The sequence below is a fragment of the Ambystoma mexicanum genome, chromosome 9, assembly GCF_040938575.1.
Source record: "Ambystoma mexicanum isolate Mex_15411 chromosome 9, UKY_AmexF1_1, whole genome shotgun sequence".
Lineage (NCBI taxonomy): Eukaryota > Metazoa > Chordata > Amphibia > Caudata > Ambystomatidae > Ambystoma > Ambystoma mexicanum.
Window position 1 is genome coordinate 1,537,150,319 of NC_090931.1, and position 18,730 is coordinate 1,537,169,048.

Here is an 18,730-nt window from a genome sequence, read left to right on the forward strand (position 1 = left end):
CCACTTGATGAGTGTGGTTTGCAAGCTCGCTGGGGTGACCACCCTGCGTGTGCTGGAATGTGGCGGCCTTGTGTTCAGGGTTGTGGCCCGTTCCTTTGGGTCACGCCTTCCCACCTTCCCCTTTTCCTTTGGGAGGCAGATTCTCCCAGCAGGGTCGTCCCACAGTGCTCGGAGGTCCTCTTAAATGTTTCCCTATAAGGGCATGTGGATGCGCACTCATGCGCTACGTGCGGCCGGTACAGTTTGCTGTGGAGGGGAAGACTATCCATGCCCCTGCCATGTACAGGAGGCGGGCCTGGCTGCAGGTGGCTTCCGTCGCAGTTACTGCGTGCATCGATGGGGCAGGCTTGGAAGCGGGAGGCACGCTGACGCACCCTCTAAATGGCCGACGGCATTCTCCGGTCGTGTGCTGCTGGTGGTGCCCGTCCGCGGGTTTCCCAGCCATGTGTGCACGCGGGTCGCGCTTATGCTGGCGTTTGTCTCAGCGGCTTGTGTTGAGGCGCGTGGTGCTATGTCTGGCCCTTCGTCACCAGTGTGAACTCGGAGACTGCTGTATCCCGAGGAGGGCTCACTTCACTTTCAACGGACAAAGATGACACGGACACAGGACGGCCGGTGAACACAACTTACTTTATTGTTCACGCCGTGCTAACTAACTTGCTTATCCCAGTCATATGCACTACCCCCTCTTCCCCTCCCGCGCCCCCACCCTGACCCCAACTCAGAAATGCTAACCCTCCCGATTCAGGCGAGCACCTCCCGATTTTGAAATGAAAAATATTGCAAAATATTGATATTTTACACGTCCTCCCGCCTACAATAATTATAGCCCCAATGCATTCCTATGGGGAAATTAATTTCTCCCGAATTCTCTCATGAAATCTCCCTCACAGGTGGCTCAGAATGTTGGCATGTATGCGCACGTCACTCCCCTAGAGTATGACCGAAACGAGGGCCGTACTCCACTATGATGTGGGAGGGTTCCATGTCCCTTGTACTCGTGACATGGCAGTAATATAGATAGATAGATAGATAGATAGATAGATAGATAGATAGATAGAGCACCCAGCCAGTGTTTGGAACAGAGGGCACCACGTGACCAATCTCAGGGATCTTGATGTTCAAACGTAGGCAGGTCTGGCTGTGAGAGTGACACTAAGAGTACATTTAGTGGGGTAATAGGAGAAAAGTGAGATCATCGCTCAGTCTCCAACACTGGGGGAAACGGCTATCCCTAAATCCCGCAAAGCAAAGTATCCTAGCCTACTGCGCATGCTCAGACGGACGCAGTTGTGATGGGAGAAACTTATGTCTGCAAATGCGCACCGGTCAAATACCATCACTGCGCAGGCGCTCTAGGAGACTTCTCACAGTGCGCATGCGCAGAGCCCGGCTTTGAGAGGGTGCACCGCGAGCCGCCCAGGCGGGGCTGTGGAAGAAGCTTTCTCGGGGGGGGAGTGCTGCGCAGCCGCAGCCTGCACGCTGTGTACAGCACGTGCTCTGCTGCGCATGCCCTGGTGATTCAGGTCTCACTCTACCTTGTCACGTGGCTCCGTATTGCGCAGCCGCAGTGCAATGCTGGGGCTTCGCTGTTTCCGGGGCTCACAGTCTTCTTCTTAGGGATATATCTCGGAATCCTGTGAAAGGTCATTGAAAATAAATCTATCCATCCGAGATCACCGGGGAGAAATGCCCGGACAGGGGTCACATGAGGTGAGTTGTTTCCTGTGTTGCTTTCTTGGGGTCAGGGGTCATTGCGGGCACCTGGACCCAGGTCCTGCCCCCCTTCAGCCAGCACTGCTTTGCATTCTGGTAGTTGAAGTCCCACTTCTCCCTCCAGCGGTGGTCCTGCATCAGAGATGCCCACTTGCCACAGAGGGCTCGAGGGCCACTTGGGCGCCTCCTATCCCTATTACACTCCAGTTCAAATAATGTGCATATTTAGGAACTTTGCAGAGCCCGGCCCACCACCAGAAGAGGGCCCAATAGTGCAGCCTGTGCAACACCAGAATCACGCCAAAAAGGCTCTACACCTGACAACCCCCCCCCCCGAATCATAGAACATCACTCAGAGTCCACTTCCATCCACCATTCAGTGGAATCATGAGTAGAAAAAAATGTTTTTTGTTGAATGCAAACTTAACCAGATTACACCCACGTTCAAGGCGCTTTAACTGACTGTGACAAAATGATTGCTGTTCTGCAGGAGTACAGGGATAAGTAGTGCCTAAACTGACTTCACAGCCTCCCACTACTATTAAACCAGTAGTGCTCACACTCTTAAAGAGGAAATGGGCACAGTGCGACAGGTGCACCTCCTTGGCCTATTTTGGTTGTGCACGCCAAGGTCAGGCTATGTCTTCAGGAGGGATGTGAGCTGAACAACCTAAACAACTGAAGCTCGTTAGTTCCAAAATAAAGCTATGTCCAATTAAGGGTCTATACAATATGGACTTTTAATCAAATAATGAAATGCAATCAACTAATTAGAATACACTAGAAAAACCCACCCCTGTAAAAGAAAATCAGAGAATGCAAACTGTAAGGGCACTCTGGGTAGATGCACTGTGGTGCTCAGGCAATAGATTGGCATCTCTGTTACTGTTAAAGGATATGTCTTTGAAGAAAAAGGTAGAGAAGGGGGGTTTAAACGTCACTATGGTCCCAAATAGTTGACTAAGGGGAAAAGGCCTCTGTAACTTTATTTTTTTTGTATTTGGGGGAATCAACCGTGGCAAGCCTGCTTTCTATCTTCTATGAGCTTTCTGAGGTGGTGACGCAGTGTGGGTTGGTGAGCTGGTAGGCTATGTCCAACACACGGTGCAGTCCAAGCAGCCAGCAATGGAACGTGGCATGAAGAAGCTTCGGATATGGTTCCTAACTCATATAACACAATGCCCATTTCAGGGACGTCATTTCACCAAAATGCCAAGGGTAGCGGAATTGACATCCATGACCCTTGACCTCTGATCACATCACAGGAAGTGATGTAATTTGACCCCACCCTGAAGTGATATCACAGGAAGCGATGGAACCCGACCGTTTACCCCTTGACAAAACGGGAAGTAGCATCACCTAGCATTGTTTCTAAGTTTACTATGAAAGATATGGTTACAATATCACTGTAACGTGATATACATTTCATACAAGAATGGATCACCATATTTATCGGCAGAAAAAAACATGCTATAACTGCAACTTGCGAAAAGCAAAATACATAGTCTGATGAGAATGCTTATTCTACTCTAAATGCTTTTTGGAGGATTTGGTCTGCATTGAGAATTTGAGGTGTTTAAGAACAGACTAAATTATTGACTCACCCCCTGAAGTGTGCCTGAAATAAACCTTTAATCAGTCTAGCAATTATTGTATAGAATTCCAGAAAGATTAATTTTTTGCTATTCCTATTCTTTCTTATTTTAGGTCACTGCTCAAAGTGTTACACTCGTGGAACCCCCTGTTTTTTTAAGAAGCCTGAACAAGAAAGCCAGCCACTCTAGAAACAAAGAGCCACATGGCACTGGCCAGAGCCCAGGAGCTTCAATTTGTAATTTATCAGGGGTGGCAAGGGAGACCTCAAATGCGACCCCTGGTGAACCTAAATGACGTCCCTGACCCAGTTCCTTCCTCCACACAAACATGTTTTTTCTTGCCGATTCTAAGCCTCATATCACATCACAATTTCCCATTAAGTGCATCTCCAATATTGTCCCCAGTGACTTGTACTGTCCCTGATGACTGTTTCATTTACTCCCCTCCACAACCTGGTCAGAATGTCTCACCCCATTGTTAGAAGCTCACTGCTGCCCCTCAAATCTAACTTCTTGTCAATTGTATGTTCTTTTGTGTTATGTTATGTTATAGAGTTTTATAAAGCGCACGCTCACCCGTAGGTATCATGGTACTGGGAGAGAAGGGGAGCAGAAAAGCCGTCTGAAGGGCAGGAGCATAATTAAAACAGTAACGTTTTCAAGTTTTGCCGGAAATCGAGATGGTTAAAGGTCTTGCGCAGGGAAAGAGGCAGATTATTCCATTCCTTGGCTGCAGCTATCGAAAACGCACGGCCCCCTTTGCGAACCGATCTAAAACGAGGTACTGATAGTCGGTAGGACCCTTGAGAGCAAAGGGCACGAGTGGGTAGATAGCGAGTGAACTTGGCCTGCAAGTATTCGGCTCCGATGCCATAGAAGGCCCTGTGAACCATGCACATTGATTTAAACAGGATTCGCTGAGCGATTGGTAGCCAGTTCAGCTGGTGCAACAAAAGGGTCATGTGAGCCTCAAAGGGGGGATGGAGAATGGAACGAGCAGCAGTATTCTGCAGAAGCTGAAGCCGTCCTATCAGATGGGCAGGTTGCGCTAAATAGAGAGAGTTGCAGTTATCCAGCACACTCTGCACCAGAGCTGCAACCACAGGAGCCTGGTTGATGACCGGGATGAACGGAAGGACCTTACGAAGGATCCTAAGCTTAAAATGGCTGGATTTACATACCGCGCTGACCTGTTCATCCATAGTCAGAGCGGCTGAGACCCACACGCCAAAATTGCGTACTGATGGTACCGGTACAGGAAGAGGACCTAGTGAGGAGGGCCAGAAATCAGTGGTCCAGAAGGATTGAGGATTGGATGTGCCTGCCACGAGAACCTCAGTCTTGCTGCCGTTTAGTTTCAGCCAGTTTTGTGTCATCCAGAGTAAAAACGGAACCCAGGAGAGGCGATGAGGAGGAGGAGGAGATATTGTATGTAGATATTAAATAGGATAGGGTATAGAGCTGATCCCTGAGGGACTCTGCATGATAGATGAACTGGGACCGAACGGAAGGGAGCAAGGGACACAGATTGTGAACGATCTGCCAGGAACCCAGTAAATGATTTTAGCACTTGGCCATCAATCCCTGCCTCAAAAAGCCGGGAGATAAGAAGGGCATGATCGACGGTGTCGAAGGCAGCCGAAAGGTCTAACAGGACTGCCCTGACACCACCCTGATCAGCCAAGCACTGCAGGTCGTCCATGACCGCGTTGAGTACTGACTCGGTGCCTCTACCAGGCCGAAAGCCAGATTGAAAGGGATCAAGAACATGGGAGGACTCCAGGAAGGCAGAGGGAAGGGGAGACATCAGCCCCTCCAGAACTTTCATCAGGAAGGGGAGAAGAGAGATTTTATGAGCGTTGTTCCTTCTGCAAATAAATAAGCAATAATGGTTCAAATGTCATTAACAAATTCCAAAATTACCAATGTTAAAGATATTTGTTTCCCAGTTAAAATCCTCGTCCAAAAATGTGATGAGGGGTATATATTCATTTCATCTAAAAACCGTATACAACCGAATTCTGTTTCAAAGCGCCACAAGGCTAAATGGGAAGGGAACAGGGGAAGATAACAATGGTCCTACTAGGCCTTGTGGCATTCGGATGCGCAAGTGCCATACGGAGAAGTGCAGGAGATAGACATGGACGGGGGGGCACAGGAGTGGACAAGCGCTGGTGGAGGCCCTGGGCGGGAAGTGCTAAGGGACACCAGGAGAGCCGCAGGCTAATTGCTAGGGCAGGCGACTCCCAAGGGCGGAAGGCAGAGCCACCAAGCAGGGGCCCGCAAGGGCAGGGCAGCGGGGGAGGGGGCTGGGAACAACTGGGAAAAAGGTCCTGTAATCCTGTGAGAATCATGAGGATCAGCCCACCGGTCACAGCGGCAGTGGGGGGAGGATCAACAGGGAAGGCAAAGAGGTAGAGAAAAACAGAGCTTTTAGTAGGTTTCCGGAACTTAAGGCGGTTCGACTCAAGTCTGAGAGGGGCAGGGAGGCTGTTCCAAAGGGAGGCAGGCAACAGCCGAGGAGAGAGATCTGCCCCCCACCCTCACCCCCCTCTGGAGAAGCTTTTCACATTCAAAGAGTTGGATTTGGAGGAGCGCAGGGCTCTAGCTGGGAATATTTAGGGAGGCAAAGTTGAGGATAGTGTGGTGCCAGGCCCCAGAAGGCCTCGTGGAGGATGCAGAGGGTCTTGAATTTGATCTTTGCCGCCACCGAGAGACAGTGGAGAGATTTTAGGGCTGGAAAGATACGGTACCTGGTCTTGATGCCAAGGATAAGTCTTGCAACCCTATTCTGGATTAGCTGGAGGGGGCATAGGGAGGAAAAAAGGGAGATTGAGAAAGAGGCCTAGAGAGGTCCAGAGCTCTTCAGACATTGAGCTTCTGGGGGAAGGCGAGGAAAGGGAGAGTGCCTCTGAGGAAGTGGAGCTGGAGTTGGGACTGCTTGTTAAGGTCCATGATGTGAGGGGTGAAGGAGAGTGCCGAATCGAAGATGACCCTGAGGTTTTTGGCCTCAATGGATGGGGGGGTAGAGGTGCTAAAGAGGATGGCCAGAGAGGAGGGGATAAGGGGACACAGGTGTCCCAATGAGAAGGATCTCTGTTTTACTAGCATTGAGACAGAGATTGTTAATTGCACACCATGCCTGAATGGCAGTCAGGGATGAGAGGGGAAGAAGATGGGGTAGTAGAGGGAAGTTTGAAGGAAAGCTGTGTGTCATCAGCGTAACATTGGAAATGAGGAGAGGAGGACATCAGGTGATCTTAAATGCTTGTCAATGGACAGATAATTTTGGATGTTCTACGATAAGATGCTCTAAGGTTTCTGTCATGTTTACCCCACATAAAAGGCAGGTGTGATCTTTTCTTGGAATTTGTAACCTTGCTCCTATACCTTCATAAACTGTATCTCCATTTGGGGCTTTGGACATTTCTTGATGCATTCATTGGTTGTATCATAAGCTCTCTCCTAACATATCAAATTATAGAATAGTGAGTATATATTTAAGGTGTCCGTCATTTGACACCACTCATACTACCATAATGCTCTATTTAAATCGAAGGGTGTTTTCAAGAAGAATTTCCTTACGCTGACTTACCCTATTAAATTCTCACATCTTCTGCCCATTCATTTAGAGAAAGACAATGTTTCCCCTTTAGTTCTGATCTTAAATCTGTAAGAGGAAGTTGGCAGTAGGGTTTATTATCTTCCTAAAAAAAATTGTATTTTCTATTTAATCATCCTCAATAAAGATAGTAACCCTAATTCATACCACAACACTGTGTAAGGAACTCACGGCGGCAACACTAAAGACTGACACAAGTAATCAGAGTTCAAGGGTGTTTATTGAACTTTATAGGGGTGGGTTAAACACCTAAATCTAAGATGGGAGCAAGCTACCAATTGCCAATCCTTACTTCTAAATTACAAAAAAAAGAGTATGGAATAATGTTCACCAGAAAAGAAAGAAGTGTTAACAAAATAAGTTGGGTTGGTAGGGCTGGGTATCCCTTCCCCACGTTTGAAGCACGGGACTCTCGATCACAGCACAGTCCTGGCCTCGTCAGCACGAGGTTTACAGTTCCATTTAAACGACATCAAAAACATTCGAAAGCTAGGTCTCTTTCCTGCAAAAGTCTCTTGACTTAGAAGGCCTGCTGATTCACAATGACAAACAAACAAATAAAAGTTCTCTCAGTGATCTTGCCCCTTGGGCAATTGTTCTTCTCCCCTAGGATATCCCTCCGCCGGGCTCGGATCCTCCTTGCAACTTGGGCTTCCCTCCGTCAGTTGCACTACAGCCTTTCAATTGCAGTTTCGTTTTCTAGAGTCCCAATGTCCTTTTGAACAATTTCTCACTCTGGTCAACCCTTGGCCGTGTTCACTCGTGTGAGATACACAGGTTAACTTGCTTTATCATGGTGCAGGATTCACTTTTGTTGGCTCTCCTCTTGGTATCCCTCTGTCAGGTTCATATAGCCGCTTTAACACACTGTTCACAGTTCGCTCTGCTTTATCTCAATTCTCTCAACTTGGGCCTCCCTTCGTCAGGTTCACTACGGGCCTTTCTTTAACACATTTCATGTATTTTTCTTGTTCATCAGAAAGCAGGGTTTACCTTCTCCTAGCTTTCTTTGGGCATCCCTCTGTCAGGTTCACACTTGCCTTATTCCACAGTTCACAAACGTATTGGAAAGCGGGGTTCCCTTCCCCTAGCTTTCCTCTGGCAATGAGCCAGAGACTTTACAAAGAATTTGACGTGATGAGGGAAGCTGGCTTATAATAGCTGAAGGTTGGGGGAGGGTTAGGTTTGTCATCAATAGAAAAGGGAGGGTACCATATCTCGCCCAAGGGTTTCCCACTCCCATTCCTCAAGAATGCTCCACCCAGGTGATGCAGAGGATCCAAGAGGAGTAGGAGTGAGAATACCCTCAGGTTTCTCGCACTCCATTACTTCCCTGTTTAATTTCCAGGCAAACAACATTTACCCCTTTATATTATAACAGATTATTGTTTTCTATTCTGCAACATTAGTTTCTAGCTCTCTCCCTCATATATGATCATATTTCATCTAAGTTATGTTGAAGGCCATTGGGAGTGTGACCCAGTATCACCAGATCATCGGCGTAAGCCACATATTGTAGGGGCAGGATGCCAATGCGTGGAGGAAAGGCTGTAATTTATCTTTTGTAAAGTGATGATTACTGTGGCGCACCGCGGAAAGGGAACCGGCGTGACCTGGCAAAGCTGGAAAGTGAGGCCAAAGCTGCGAGGGACTCATCGGAGGTGTGACTGGAGCCACGGAGAGACGCATGAGAGTGAGAGCGAGTGAGAGATTGTGAGATAGAAGCCTCGCTTGAATGCAGTAAACTCTGACCGGTGAGTCAACCTAGGAAGGGGGACACCGGGATGACAGGCGAGCACGCAAAGCTTTTTATGAATGCCGAATTGAATGAAAGCAAGTACTTTTTGAATACCGATCTGATTGAAAGCAAGTTTGTGGGACTTCCTGATATAAGGAACTGTGTAATTTGAGAAAGCATTGACAAGAGCCATAAGAGTATAAGAAACTGTGTAACGTGGATGAACAAGCATTGGCAAGAGCCAGGAAAGTATGTGAAAATGCAACACGTCAATGGTGGTAAAATGAGCAATGTTAAAACATAATGATGTACTTGAGATGAGAATGAACCAAGCACCACTGTAAAACTGAAGCAGTGGCAACGTGCATATGAAGAAGAAGCAAGAAACGTGTGTCGGTTTCTTGACCTGTAATGGGTGGACCGTGCGACAACTGCGCTTAGACCGAGTGCACCCATCTATGGAAAAGCCACTGAAACAAACCTGTAAGAAGCTCTGAACCTTCATTTGAACATTACTTCTTTTGATGCTGACATCCCTACACTTTTTATTAGCGGTGAGCGCAAGCATAGGTTTTTGGACACAGACATTTGCTTTGGACTTCCTGATGCAGACTATCCTTAGTTTCCTTTATGTAGGGAAACCCCACCTTAGCATAGGGCAAGTTGAGCCTTTGTTCAACCCTACATTTGAGCTAATAAAAGTTTATAGCCCAAACTTTATTTCAGTTATCTGTGACTACTTCATGATTCCTTCACAAATGGCTAATCTGTTAATCACTGGAAGTCGCATCTTTCACGTCTGTTCACGCTCTTTTCAGTTTCACATCTGAGCAGTGCTTATGTTTTTGGTTAGGTATGAGTTTGCAGGAGTTTTAATACATATATAAACTAGCTTTTGTAGTCTTTCATTTTGTCCTACCTCTGCATTCAATCCGTACCTTATTTGCACCTTAATCCACATTCCTCTGGCCCATTCCCAGGCCAATGATACTAAACCACTTGTCAAGATGCTCAATGCAAGCTTACAGTCCCTCCTAACTTAGGCTAGTCTAACTTCCTACCTCTAAAGCTGGGACACGCTAAATGTCTATACTATGCTTCAACAGATGTTTATGTCGTGGCCATTACAAGGTTTACTAATAAGGATATTGTAACATGGCCTACCAGCGAGTAAGCTCCCGTGGCTATTAGAAGCATAGTAAAACAAAAGCGGTGATGGCTGGAAGGTTTCGAATTAATCTTAACCTCTGGCATTGCTTTGGGCAACCCTCAAGAGTCATCGTTCTTCGCGTGCCAAGTCATTACAAAACGGGAAAGATTGTTTGGAACCAATTCCATACAACAAAAGAAATTTCAGAGAATCCGCTTTCTCTCACCTTGCACCGAAAACCTGGAAGGAGCTACCACAAAACACATCTAACACGATAGACCACCTTCTATTTAGAAAGCTACGCAAAACCTGGGTCTTCTCCACATAATTAGAATGAACGCCATGGGAGCAGAAACAGAGCTGAAACGGATCCTCCCTATCTCCCCAAGTTAGCTCCCATAAACCGAGGGAAGGGGAAGATCAACCAACATCATATCACCGTAACAAATGAAATATAGAAAGTTAGGACCACACTCGGGAACGAATTGGAGAATTCAGCAAAGAAAAGAATAAAGACATGTTAACACACGTTTGTCGACGAAGCAAACATAAACACCAACAGGGAAATTAATATGAAGGGAGTTGAGGAATGTAAACTATATAGCACCAACAGCGGGGGCGGAGGGCCCTCAACCTAGTACGCAAAGCCATGAATGACCTCAGAGACGTAGAAACAGGAAATGCCACGTACTTCACCACACTGCATCAACAAACAAACAGCACTTAACCCGCACCAACCACACACGAGAACTCCCATTGTGCCGATAATCGCACCCCACTAACCCCCCCCCTTCTTTTGTTTACAGAGCGCCTGGGTACCAAGTCTGTTGGTGACGGTGCGCGGTAAAAATACCTTTTAAAATTAACATATGCAAATCAGGCTTGGTCCAACCCCAAAAGGGGCAGTCCATCCCGAACTGCTTGGTCACATCCCTTCTGCATGAGACCACAAACCCCAAACATGTTTCAGCCTTATATTAGAAGCAATGCCATCCCATGTAATTATCCAATGTGTCCAGCCAGAACATGCCACAGTTAAACACCTTTCATAACGTTTTCCTATGGCCCCCCTCACCCCCCCATAGAATAGGATACAGTGAGGCCTTTTGGTTTATAGAACTGTGCACTCTTGTTCTCCCCCCCCCCCCTGCCATGGGATGATATTAGAGTGTGGCTCCTGGTGAGGGAGATTTGTTTGTCATTTCACCCTTTTGTGTCCTCCAATTATTCTTTCAGTACCCAGCCAGCTCTTGGCGCTGACACCTGGCAGCAGGCTCAGTAGCACCAGGTCCCTCGAGAACTCTCCATAAGGGACACTATATGAATATCTGGTCCCTAAGCCTCCACAACATCCAGGAACTCTTGAGCATGTCTCAAGGCCATCACACATCCATAACCTTACTTATATTAAACCTTCAACCCAGTGCACTCCTCACTGACGAGATATTTGATTTGTCTATTATGGACAGCGCCTGATCCCTTCATGACCGTGTTTTGGTCTATACTCCTACTACAGTACATACATCACAGTTAATGCTACCAATCAGCCTGCCTGTTATCTTGCCCCTCTCCTTGTCACCTCTTTGTCTTCTGCTCTCTCTGACTTTTCACGCTGTTGCCAATTCCCGCTTACCTTTTTAATCATTTCCGCTGTGCTCCATGGGTGGGGGTCACAGTTCACCCGCAGAACTAGGTTTTGGTGCACCAAGACCACTACGGTGGTAAGGTGTGCAGAATAAAAGTGAAGTAACATAACATATGCAGGCAATGTGTGGGTAGGTGTAGTTTACAAGCAAATCAGTGCAGGCATTTGGACATAGAACTCTACCTTGACTTCTGGGTTGCCGGGTGGCCCAATCCAGGTCCTCCTGGTCAGGGTGAGTCCCTCCGTTCTTCATGCCCACTCCAGGGAGCTTGGCTGGCACCTATTGGGAATCCTTCAGCTCCAGTGAGCAGGAGCCTGTTTCCTTTGCAACCAGATGAGTCCTTAGTCCACATCAGTTCACTCCAAAGTTCCCTACAGATGGTTATGGAACAGAGCTCCTCTCTGCCTTGGGTTTCTTTGTCTTCACCTCCCCGGCAGAGTACTTTGGGATATACTGTATCCCCAACAGAGGTCCAGAAACATTCTTTTTGTCTATCGAGCCCAGAGACAAATCAAAGAATTAAGGTTTGCCCCTCTCCTTATAAAGGCAAAATGTCACATGGGGTGGGGGGAAGCATTGAAGAGCACGGCTAAGACGACAGTGCTTCAGTGAGCTCCATGCATTCAGCCTGATAATCCTTCATTATCCTGAATTTATTGGTGGTCTACCGACACCCAGATGTGATTAATGTGCAGTGTATCGCCTAGAGAGCTAAGAGTGTCGCTGTTGGAAACCTGGGTCCAGTGCAGTGGGAGATCCCCTTCTGGAAGGGCGAGCATGGGCGGAGGCACGCCAGGCCCTGGGTGAGGCCTGGAAAGCAGGCCCGGGTATCCCAGTTTAAGAGCAAGCTAGGAGAACCTGCGGTGGCCTCACGTAATCCTAGGCACAGGTCTCGGTGGCCGGTTAGGAGGATCAGCGAGCATGGCAGGGAACTGCCAGGGAACCATTTTGCTGAACATGTGGCCTTGCTGGAGGAAAACGGAGCGCAGCAGGCTGGAGCGGCCCCACAGAACCCGTGGTGGCCTCAGCGAATCCTGGGCACTGGTATCGGCTGCCGCTCGGGGTAGGGGGGACAAGGAGCACGGAAGAGGGCTACCAGAGAAACCTTGTTGCTGAAGGGGGGGGTGGGCGGGGTCTGGTGGACCAAGCCCAGAGACTTTGGCCAGATCAGCGAGGAGCCAGGTGCTGCCTGATACATTACATAATGGTGGCTAGCTCATTGCCTTGCCGTGATATCCTGCTGTGAAAGTGAGCGTGGATGATGGTGGCTGTGCCTCGCCTGTGCGGCATGGACCCAATTTTTATTATTTTGTTTTTAAAGAAAAATTTAAATAAATACATGTAGTACACTGGTAAAGACTGGTAGTATATATAAAAGAAGGTGTAAACATACACACCACAGGAATGACAAACACACGAAAATCCGTATATTGCCAAATTTTACTTCTTAAAACATATATTTATTTAATTATAACACTCTTAAAATGATCATGTTACATAAAATTCATAATCCAACACACAAGATATAAAACATATAAAACGACTATACTTCACAAAACACATGAAAATCCCAAAAATCGTGTTGATTCTACTAATTTTTACATTGGCTCCGTGTGGAGCTCCACACTGGAGGAATTTCTTTTTTATATAGGTATTATTGGTACTTTCTCAATAACCCAACTTGTACAAGTTTCTGTCCTAAAGGCACATATTAATGTGGGACATTCATCAGGGGTAAAATGATATGTGTTTGTATCTCAAAGGTGATGGTATTTCCTTCCTATCACTTTCTTGTAGCCATGGAATTTCTAAAAATGGACACCTGTGGAATAAAAACAACGTATATTACTAGATTGTATGGATGTTTGTGTCTTGTTAAATAGACTACAAACATAATCACGTACGTATTCATCATTATATGCCAGACATTTTTCTGATTGAGACGCCATCGTTTAATACCGATTTCTTGATGAATGACGTCATTACGTCCTGTGTAATGCGACCGTGTCACATGAATGATTTAAAAAGCGCCTTTGCTGCTTGTGCAATTGGCACACACATACCTGGAACCTGTTTAGTGGCCATATCCGGTCTCTTTCTTAAGGTAAGAGGGAGTATATATACTTGCTTGCAGCATAGATATACAATTAACTTTTTCAGTAATCTCTCTGTAAGAAAATCTGTATTCTAATTATTTGCCGCAACCCTAGAGTTTTGAGGGTCTGGGTGAAATTCTACTCTCTAATGAAGTACCCTTATATAGTGGGATTTGAAAAAAAGTTTTTAGAAACAAGTGGTTGTGGCTTTGGGTAGAAAGTGGAGTCCATTGATTTTAAGACCGAAAACCCATTTTTTTTACTCCACAGGGAGAATTGTCCTCGCCGCTTCAATCTATCATCTATCAAGTTGGAGGCATATCCTAACCCGGAGCCCTGGTTTATATGAAAGTTCAGCAAGTAAGGTGTGGGTGCTGAAAGATATAGGACCATGTAAGGGCCTCACTTTATTTGAAAATGAGATCATGTATTCTATCTGTTTCTTTTTATAGAACTCGAGAGGAAGTTTGTGAGCGACCTTCTGTAATCATTTGGAAGTCGCTTGTTACCAAAATCAAAGATTTGGTGATGTGTTGTGGAAGTTATTAACACATTCTAGAAGGTATGTAAATAAAGATATATACCAAACACCCTTTTTGGATCAGGGGGATTATGTTTGTAGTCTATTTAACAAGACACAAAACATCCATACAATCTAGTAATATACGTTGTTTTTATTCCACAGGTGTCAATTTTTAGAAATTCCATGGCTACAAGAAAGTGATAGGAAGGAAATACCATCACCTTTGAGATACAAACACATCATTTTACCCCTGATGAATGTCCCACATTAATATGTGCCTTTAGGACAGAAACTTGTACAAGTTGGGTTATTGAGAAAGTACCAATAATACCTATATAAAAAAGAAATTCCTCCAGTGTGGAGCTCCACACGGAGCTAATGTAAAAATTAGTAGAATCAACCCGATTTTTGGGATTTTCATGGGTTTTGTGAAGTATAGTCGTTTTATATGTTTTATATCTTGTGTGTTGGATTATGAATTTTATGTAACATGATCATTTTAAGAGTGTTATAATGAAATAAATATATGTTTTAAGAAGTAAAAGTTGGCAATATACAGATTTTCGTGTGTTTGTCATTCCTGTGGATATATTGTGTGGTGTTTACACCTTCTTTTATATATACTACCAGTCTTATCCATGTGGTAAGGAGTGTGTTTTGATCCATTAGAACATGGTTTTTGCCGTTTGAGAAGAATGTACACTGGTAAAGAACCATCAGGGATTGTGAAATATCTGTGATGATGCACTAGACATCCACATAGCAGGATTGGGGCGCACCACGGGACAGTTGCTTCCAAGGGTGGTGAGTGAAGGGTAGCCCGATGGTGGCTTGAGTGACCAATTACTATTCTGTGTGAGATTCTGGGCACTGTGGAGGAGGCCACAGGTAGGAGCGCAAGTGTAGAGTTCTTGAGGATGTTGCACACAGGGGATGGTTAATACAATCTGGCTCGTCATCAGACGGCAGGTGCAGATCCCTGGAAGTAACAGTTAGCACATTTACAGCACTGTTGTTGAAAGAAGTGAATAGCAATGAAACATGGGCAACAGAGACAAACAGCGGCAGAAGCTGCCCTTCGAAACCACCCCAGCATTAAAAAAGTCAAAAAATAGCTGTGCCCACTCCCTCTAATGGTAGGTGTGAGCTGAATGGGAAACAGGAGGCATAATCTTCTCTAGGTCTGAAGGAACTGATGATACAGCTTCATAGATGGATCAATACGCTGGATTCTAAGATGGATTCCTTGGTAGGGAAGTAGACCTGCTGCAAACTAGATTAGATAAACGTGGAGCTTGACTCGATGAGGGCAAAAACAGAATCTCAGAGCTGGAGGATGTGCCCGCCTCAACGGTATCCAAACTTTTAGTCCTGGAAATGTCCCTGAAGAAGATGGAGGCTAAAAATTATGGTCTTGAGAACTGTGCACGGTGGAGCAACATATGGATACTTGGAGTACGGGAGAGGCAGATACAAGGGCTGATGGAGAAGTATGTTGAGCCCCTATGCATAGCTCTGTTTGGCTGGGAAGAACTTTTACTGTTATGACTGTACTGAATCCCGTTAATAATTAGTGGTTCACAGAACCCTTACCTACACGGTAAAGCTCTGAAGGTAGAGGGGAGCCTTCCTTCCTTCACCTCTGGCCCTGCGAATTAGACTAACTGGGGTAGAAGTAAAGAAGGGGAAACCCTCCTGGGGAAGAAAATCTGGAGTTGAGAAGAAGGTTTTCCAGAAAGAGATTCTCACAAGAGATGGTTGCAGCCAACCAGTTTTGTCTCAGGGTATTATCGGTTGACCAAGGTTTGTAAACTACAGGGGTGTAGAAAAAGAGAGCATGAGTATTGGATATTGATTGAACCCTAGTGCTATAGACAGGGACCTTCAGGGTCAACTTTTACCCTTAAGGACATTTTGCAACTCTTACTTGACTTATGCTTATATGCTCTTCAACACAAGAAGCAAGAGGCTTCTGTGATTGATGCTCCTGTTCACAATAGGTGCTGCTTGGGCTGCGAGGAAAGCTGGAACTTGAGGCATGGGTTGCATAGGTAACAAATGCAGCTTGTGTTGGGATGAAAGAACTGATGGACTGTTGCGTTCGTAGACTTAGTGCTGCACGTGTTGCGAGGGAAGATCTGAGGTATGAATTGCGTAGTATTCTGGGCGGTTCCGGAGGTAATAGTAGCAGGATTTCTTGAGTGGATAATAAACATTCTCCGACAATCGGACGTATTATGTGGAACTGAATACAATTCGAGTAGTCAATGCCAATGCCAATTGCCTATCAAGTTCTGTGAAAAGGCAGCGACATCGGGTAGTTAGGACTCTGATTGATCGTACCCCGGAATGGGGGAGTCGGGGTCCGCTAGCACCAGTGTTGGGACAGAAGGCGTTGAAAGCAGAATGAAATGACAACAGACGGGGAAGAATTGGCATGAACAGGCACGCAAATCTGCGAAGTTTTCCCGCGGCGTGTAGAGCGTTCGGCGCTGAGTAAGGAGAGAGGAAAGAGACGGAAGGGAGAAAAACGAGGAAGAGAGAAGGAAAGGAGCAGAAGGAATTAGGAAAGAAGGAATAACTTACTCAGACTGCTTGACTGGCGGAGGTCCACATAGTCAAGTTTGTTGCAACGCACAGGCTGCTGTTCACGTGTTGAATTTGAAGGAGTGGTAGGCAGAGTAACCGCGGCCATCATGAAAGGCACTAGACTGTCCAGAGTAGAGCTAGAATAACCCTAATTGAAGTCATGCTGGAAAGGAGGAATGATGGCTATTTCCTTATTTTCCATTTGTTCCATAGTGAATAGCGTAGTGTGACATTTACCAGTGTTCATCGTCGAAAGGGCCCACAGAGTGCAGACGGCTAAACCTGCTCCTGTTGCCCCCTCACAGGCTATTATAGCGAAAATTCAGAATTAGCAGGATAGAGTAACCACCAACTCATTCTCAAGCTTCAGAAGTAAGTCTATCAAATGGCTAGTTGAGAAGCAATAACATTATGCCATACCTCATAACCTCGGATCCCCTAGCTGACCCTTGCTCTGCATATTGTACTGAATTTACCTGTTGCCCTTATGATATGACTGTATATATGTGTAATTGACTTCTATAAAAATGTGTAATTTTGTATGCCATAACCCTGTATACCTGTAACACTTGCTACTGCCAAATGCGCCCAGATACCTCTGGGTTAAGGTGCGCTATAGAAATAATAAAACAAACCATCCTACGCTTAGCTAGGCAAAATGGAAACTTGCAATATGATTGCACCCATATTCAATTCATCCTGGATTTTTCATTGACCGTTCAGGCATCTTGGAAAGAATTTCAAGGAATCAAATGGATACTGCGAGGAAAGAACATTAAGTACTCACGCGTTATTACACACCAAGTTGAGGGTGGTCTATAAGGACAAGGTATGTATGTATGTATGTATGTATGTATGTGTGGGTGTGTGTCTGTCTCTCTCTCTCTATATATATATATACGCATAGTAGGAGCGCAGGAAGACAGCTGCCACTTGAATGAAGAGAAGGACACTGGAGGAGGTCTATAGATGTAACACTTCTGTTCATATGAAGAGACTGTGCAGTGGAACTGATATAGGGTGATAGTGGTTGGGGATACTGCCAGGGGGTAGCCTGAAAACAAGGCAGGCTAGTTATTTGAGTGGTCTGAGCAACCCCTTCCATGGACCCACATGTTAGCTATTTGGTAGTGGGGCGATACTGGGCCGACTGGGGTTGTCTTTTAGGGTGGGGGTGGGGATTGTTGGGAAATGGGGGTGTTGAGAGGTTAGTGTATGAGGTTAGTGTATGGTTGGCAGTGTAATAGTGCAATGTTCCGCTAGTCCCCAGGGATTTGTCATCCAGGTGGATCCAGTTCCTGGGGGTAGACTAGTGAGGTACAATCACCTGGATGGGGGGGGGGTCCTCGGGGAGTGGAAGTGGGACACTGGAGGGTGAGATGCAGTTTCCCCTTCCCAATAATACCTTCTCTCCAACCTACCAGGTTGGATAGCTAGGAATTCAAACCCCGGCCCCCTTTCCTGAGACAAACACTTTCTCACAGACAGGTCACCGTGAGCGTCAACGGACTAACACCCGAGTCGTGTACCTGACATGTCCCAACACAAGGGTCAGGCAAAGTCAGCCAATTACTGATAATTACACACACCTGACTTCATCACACTTCTGCACACGGATAAAAGGCGGTGCACGATAGAACACTCTGAGCGAAACAAAACACACGAGGAAGCAGCAGTTGCGAGTTTGCAGTTTAATACGAGGAGAAAAATGGCGAGATGGGAGGGGTTTGCCTGTGGCCTTCTGAGGAAAGAAACCGCTACTTTCACAAACCGTCGAGGACAAGAAACATAAGACCCAGAGATAAAGCTGAAGAAGGGTGCATTGTCTTTCGAAGGTACACAGGGCATTCCCGCATCGGCAACCGAAGTGGGGAAGAGCATATGCTGCTGTGTTACTGTACTTGGCTCTTACAACAAAGCCGCTCCAGTAAAGTCAGCGCAGCCGGTGAGTCGGGGAGACTGATAGGTCTGTGTTAGAACCAATGTTGCAAGCAGCAACGTTGTATGAAGAAATCTGCAAAGAACAAAGTACAAGGTGTATGTGGTGAGCGACAC

General features: G+C 46.2%; 1 protein-coding gene across 5 annotated transcripts in view; it reads left to right on the forward strand.

Moving 5' to 3' along the window:
* Window positions 1–1,424: 1,424 nt before the first annotated feature.
* Window positions 1,425–18,730, forward strand: part of LOC138489468 (zinc finger protein 436-like) — a 350,718-nt gene continuing 333,412 nt past the window's right edge. The window contains exon 1 of one of the 5 annotated variants that reach the window (XM_069617197.1): window positions 1,425–1,713. In XM_069617197.1, coding sequence (XP_069473298.1) covers window positions 1,690–1,713 — 24 coding nt within the window. In that variant the 5' untranslated portion in view covers window positions 1,425–1,689. The remainder of the gene's footprint in view (window positions 1,714–18,730) is intronic. The other 4 variants (XM_069617195.1, XM_069617196.1, XM_069617199.1 and 1 more) reach the window with 4 other exon arrangements.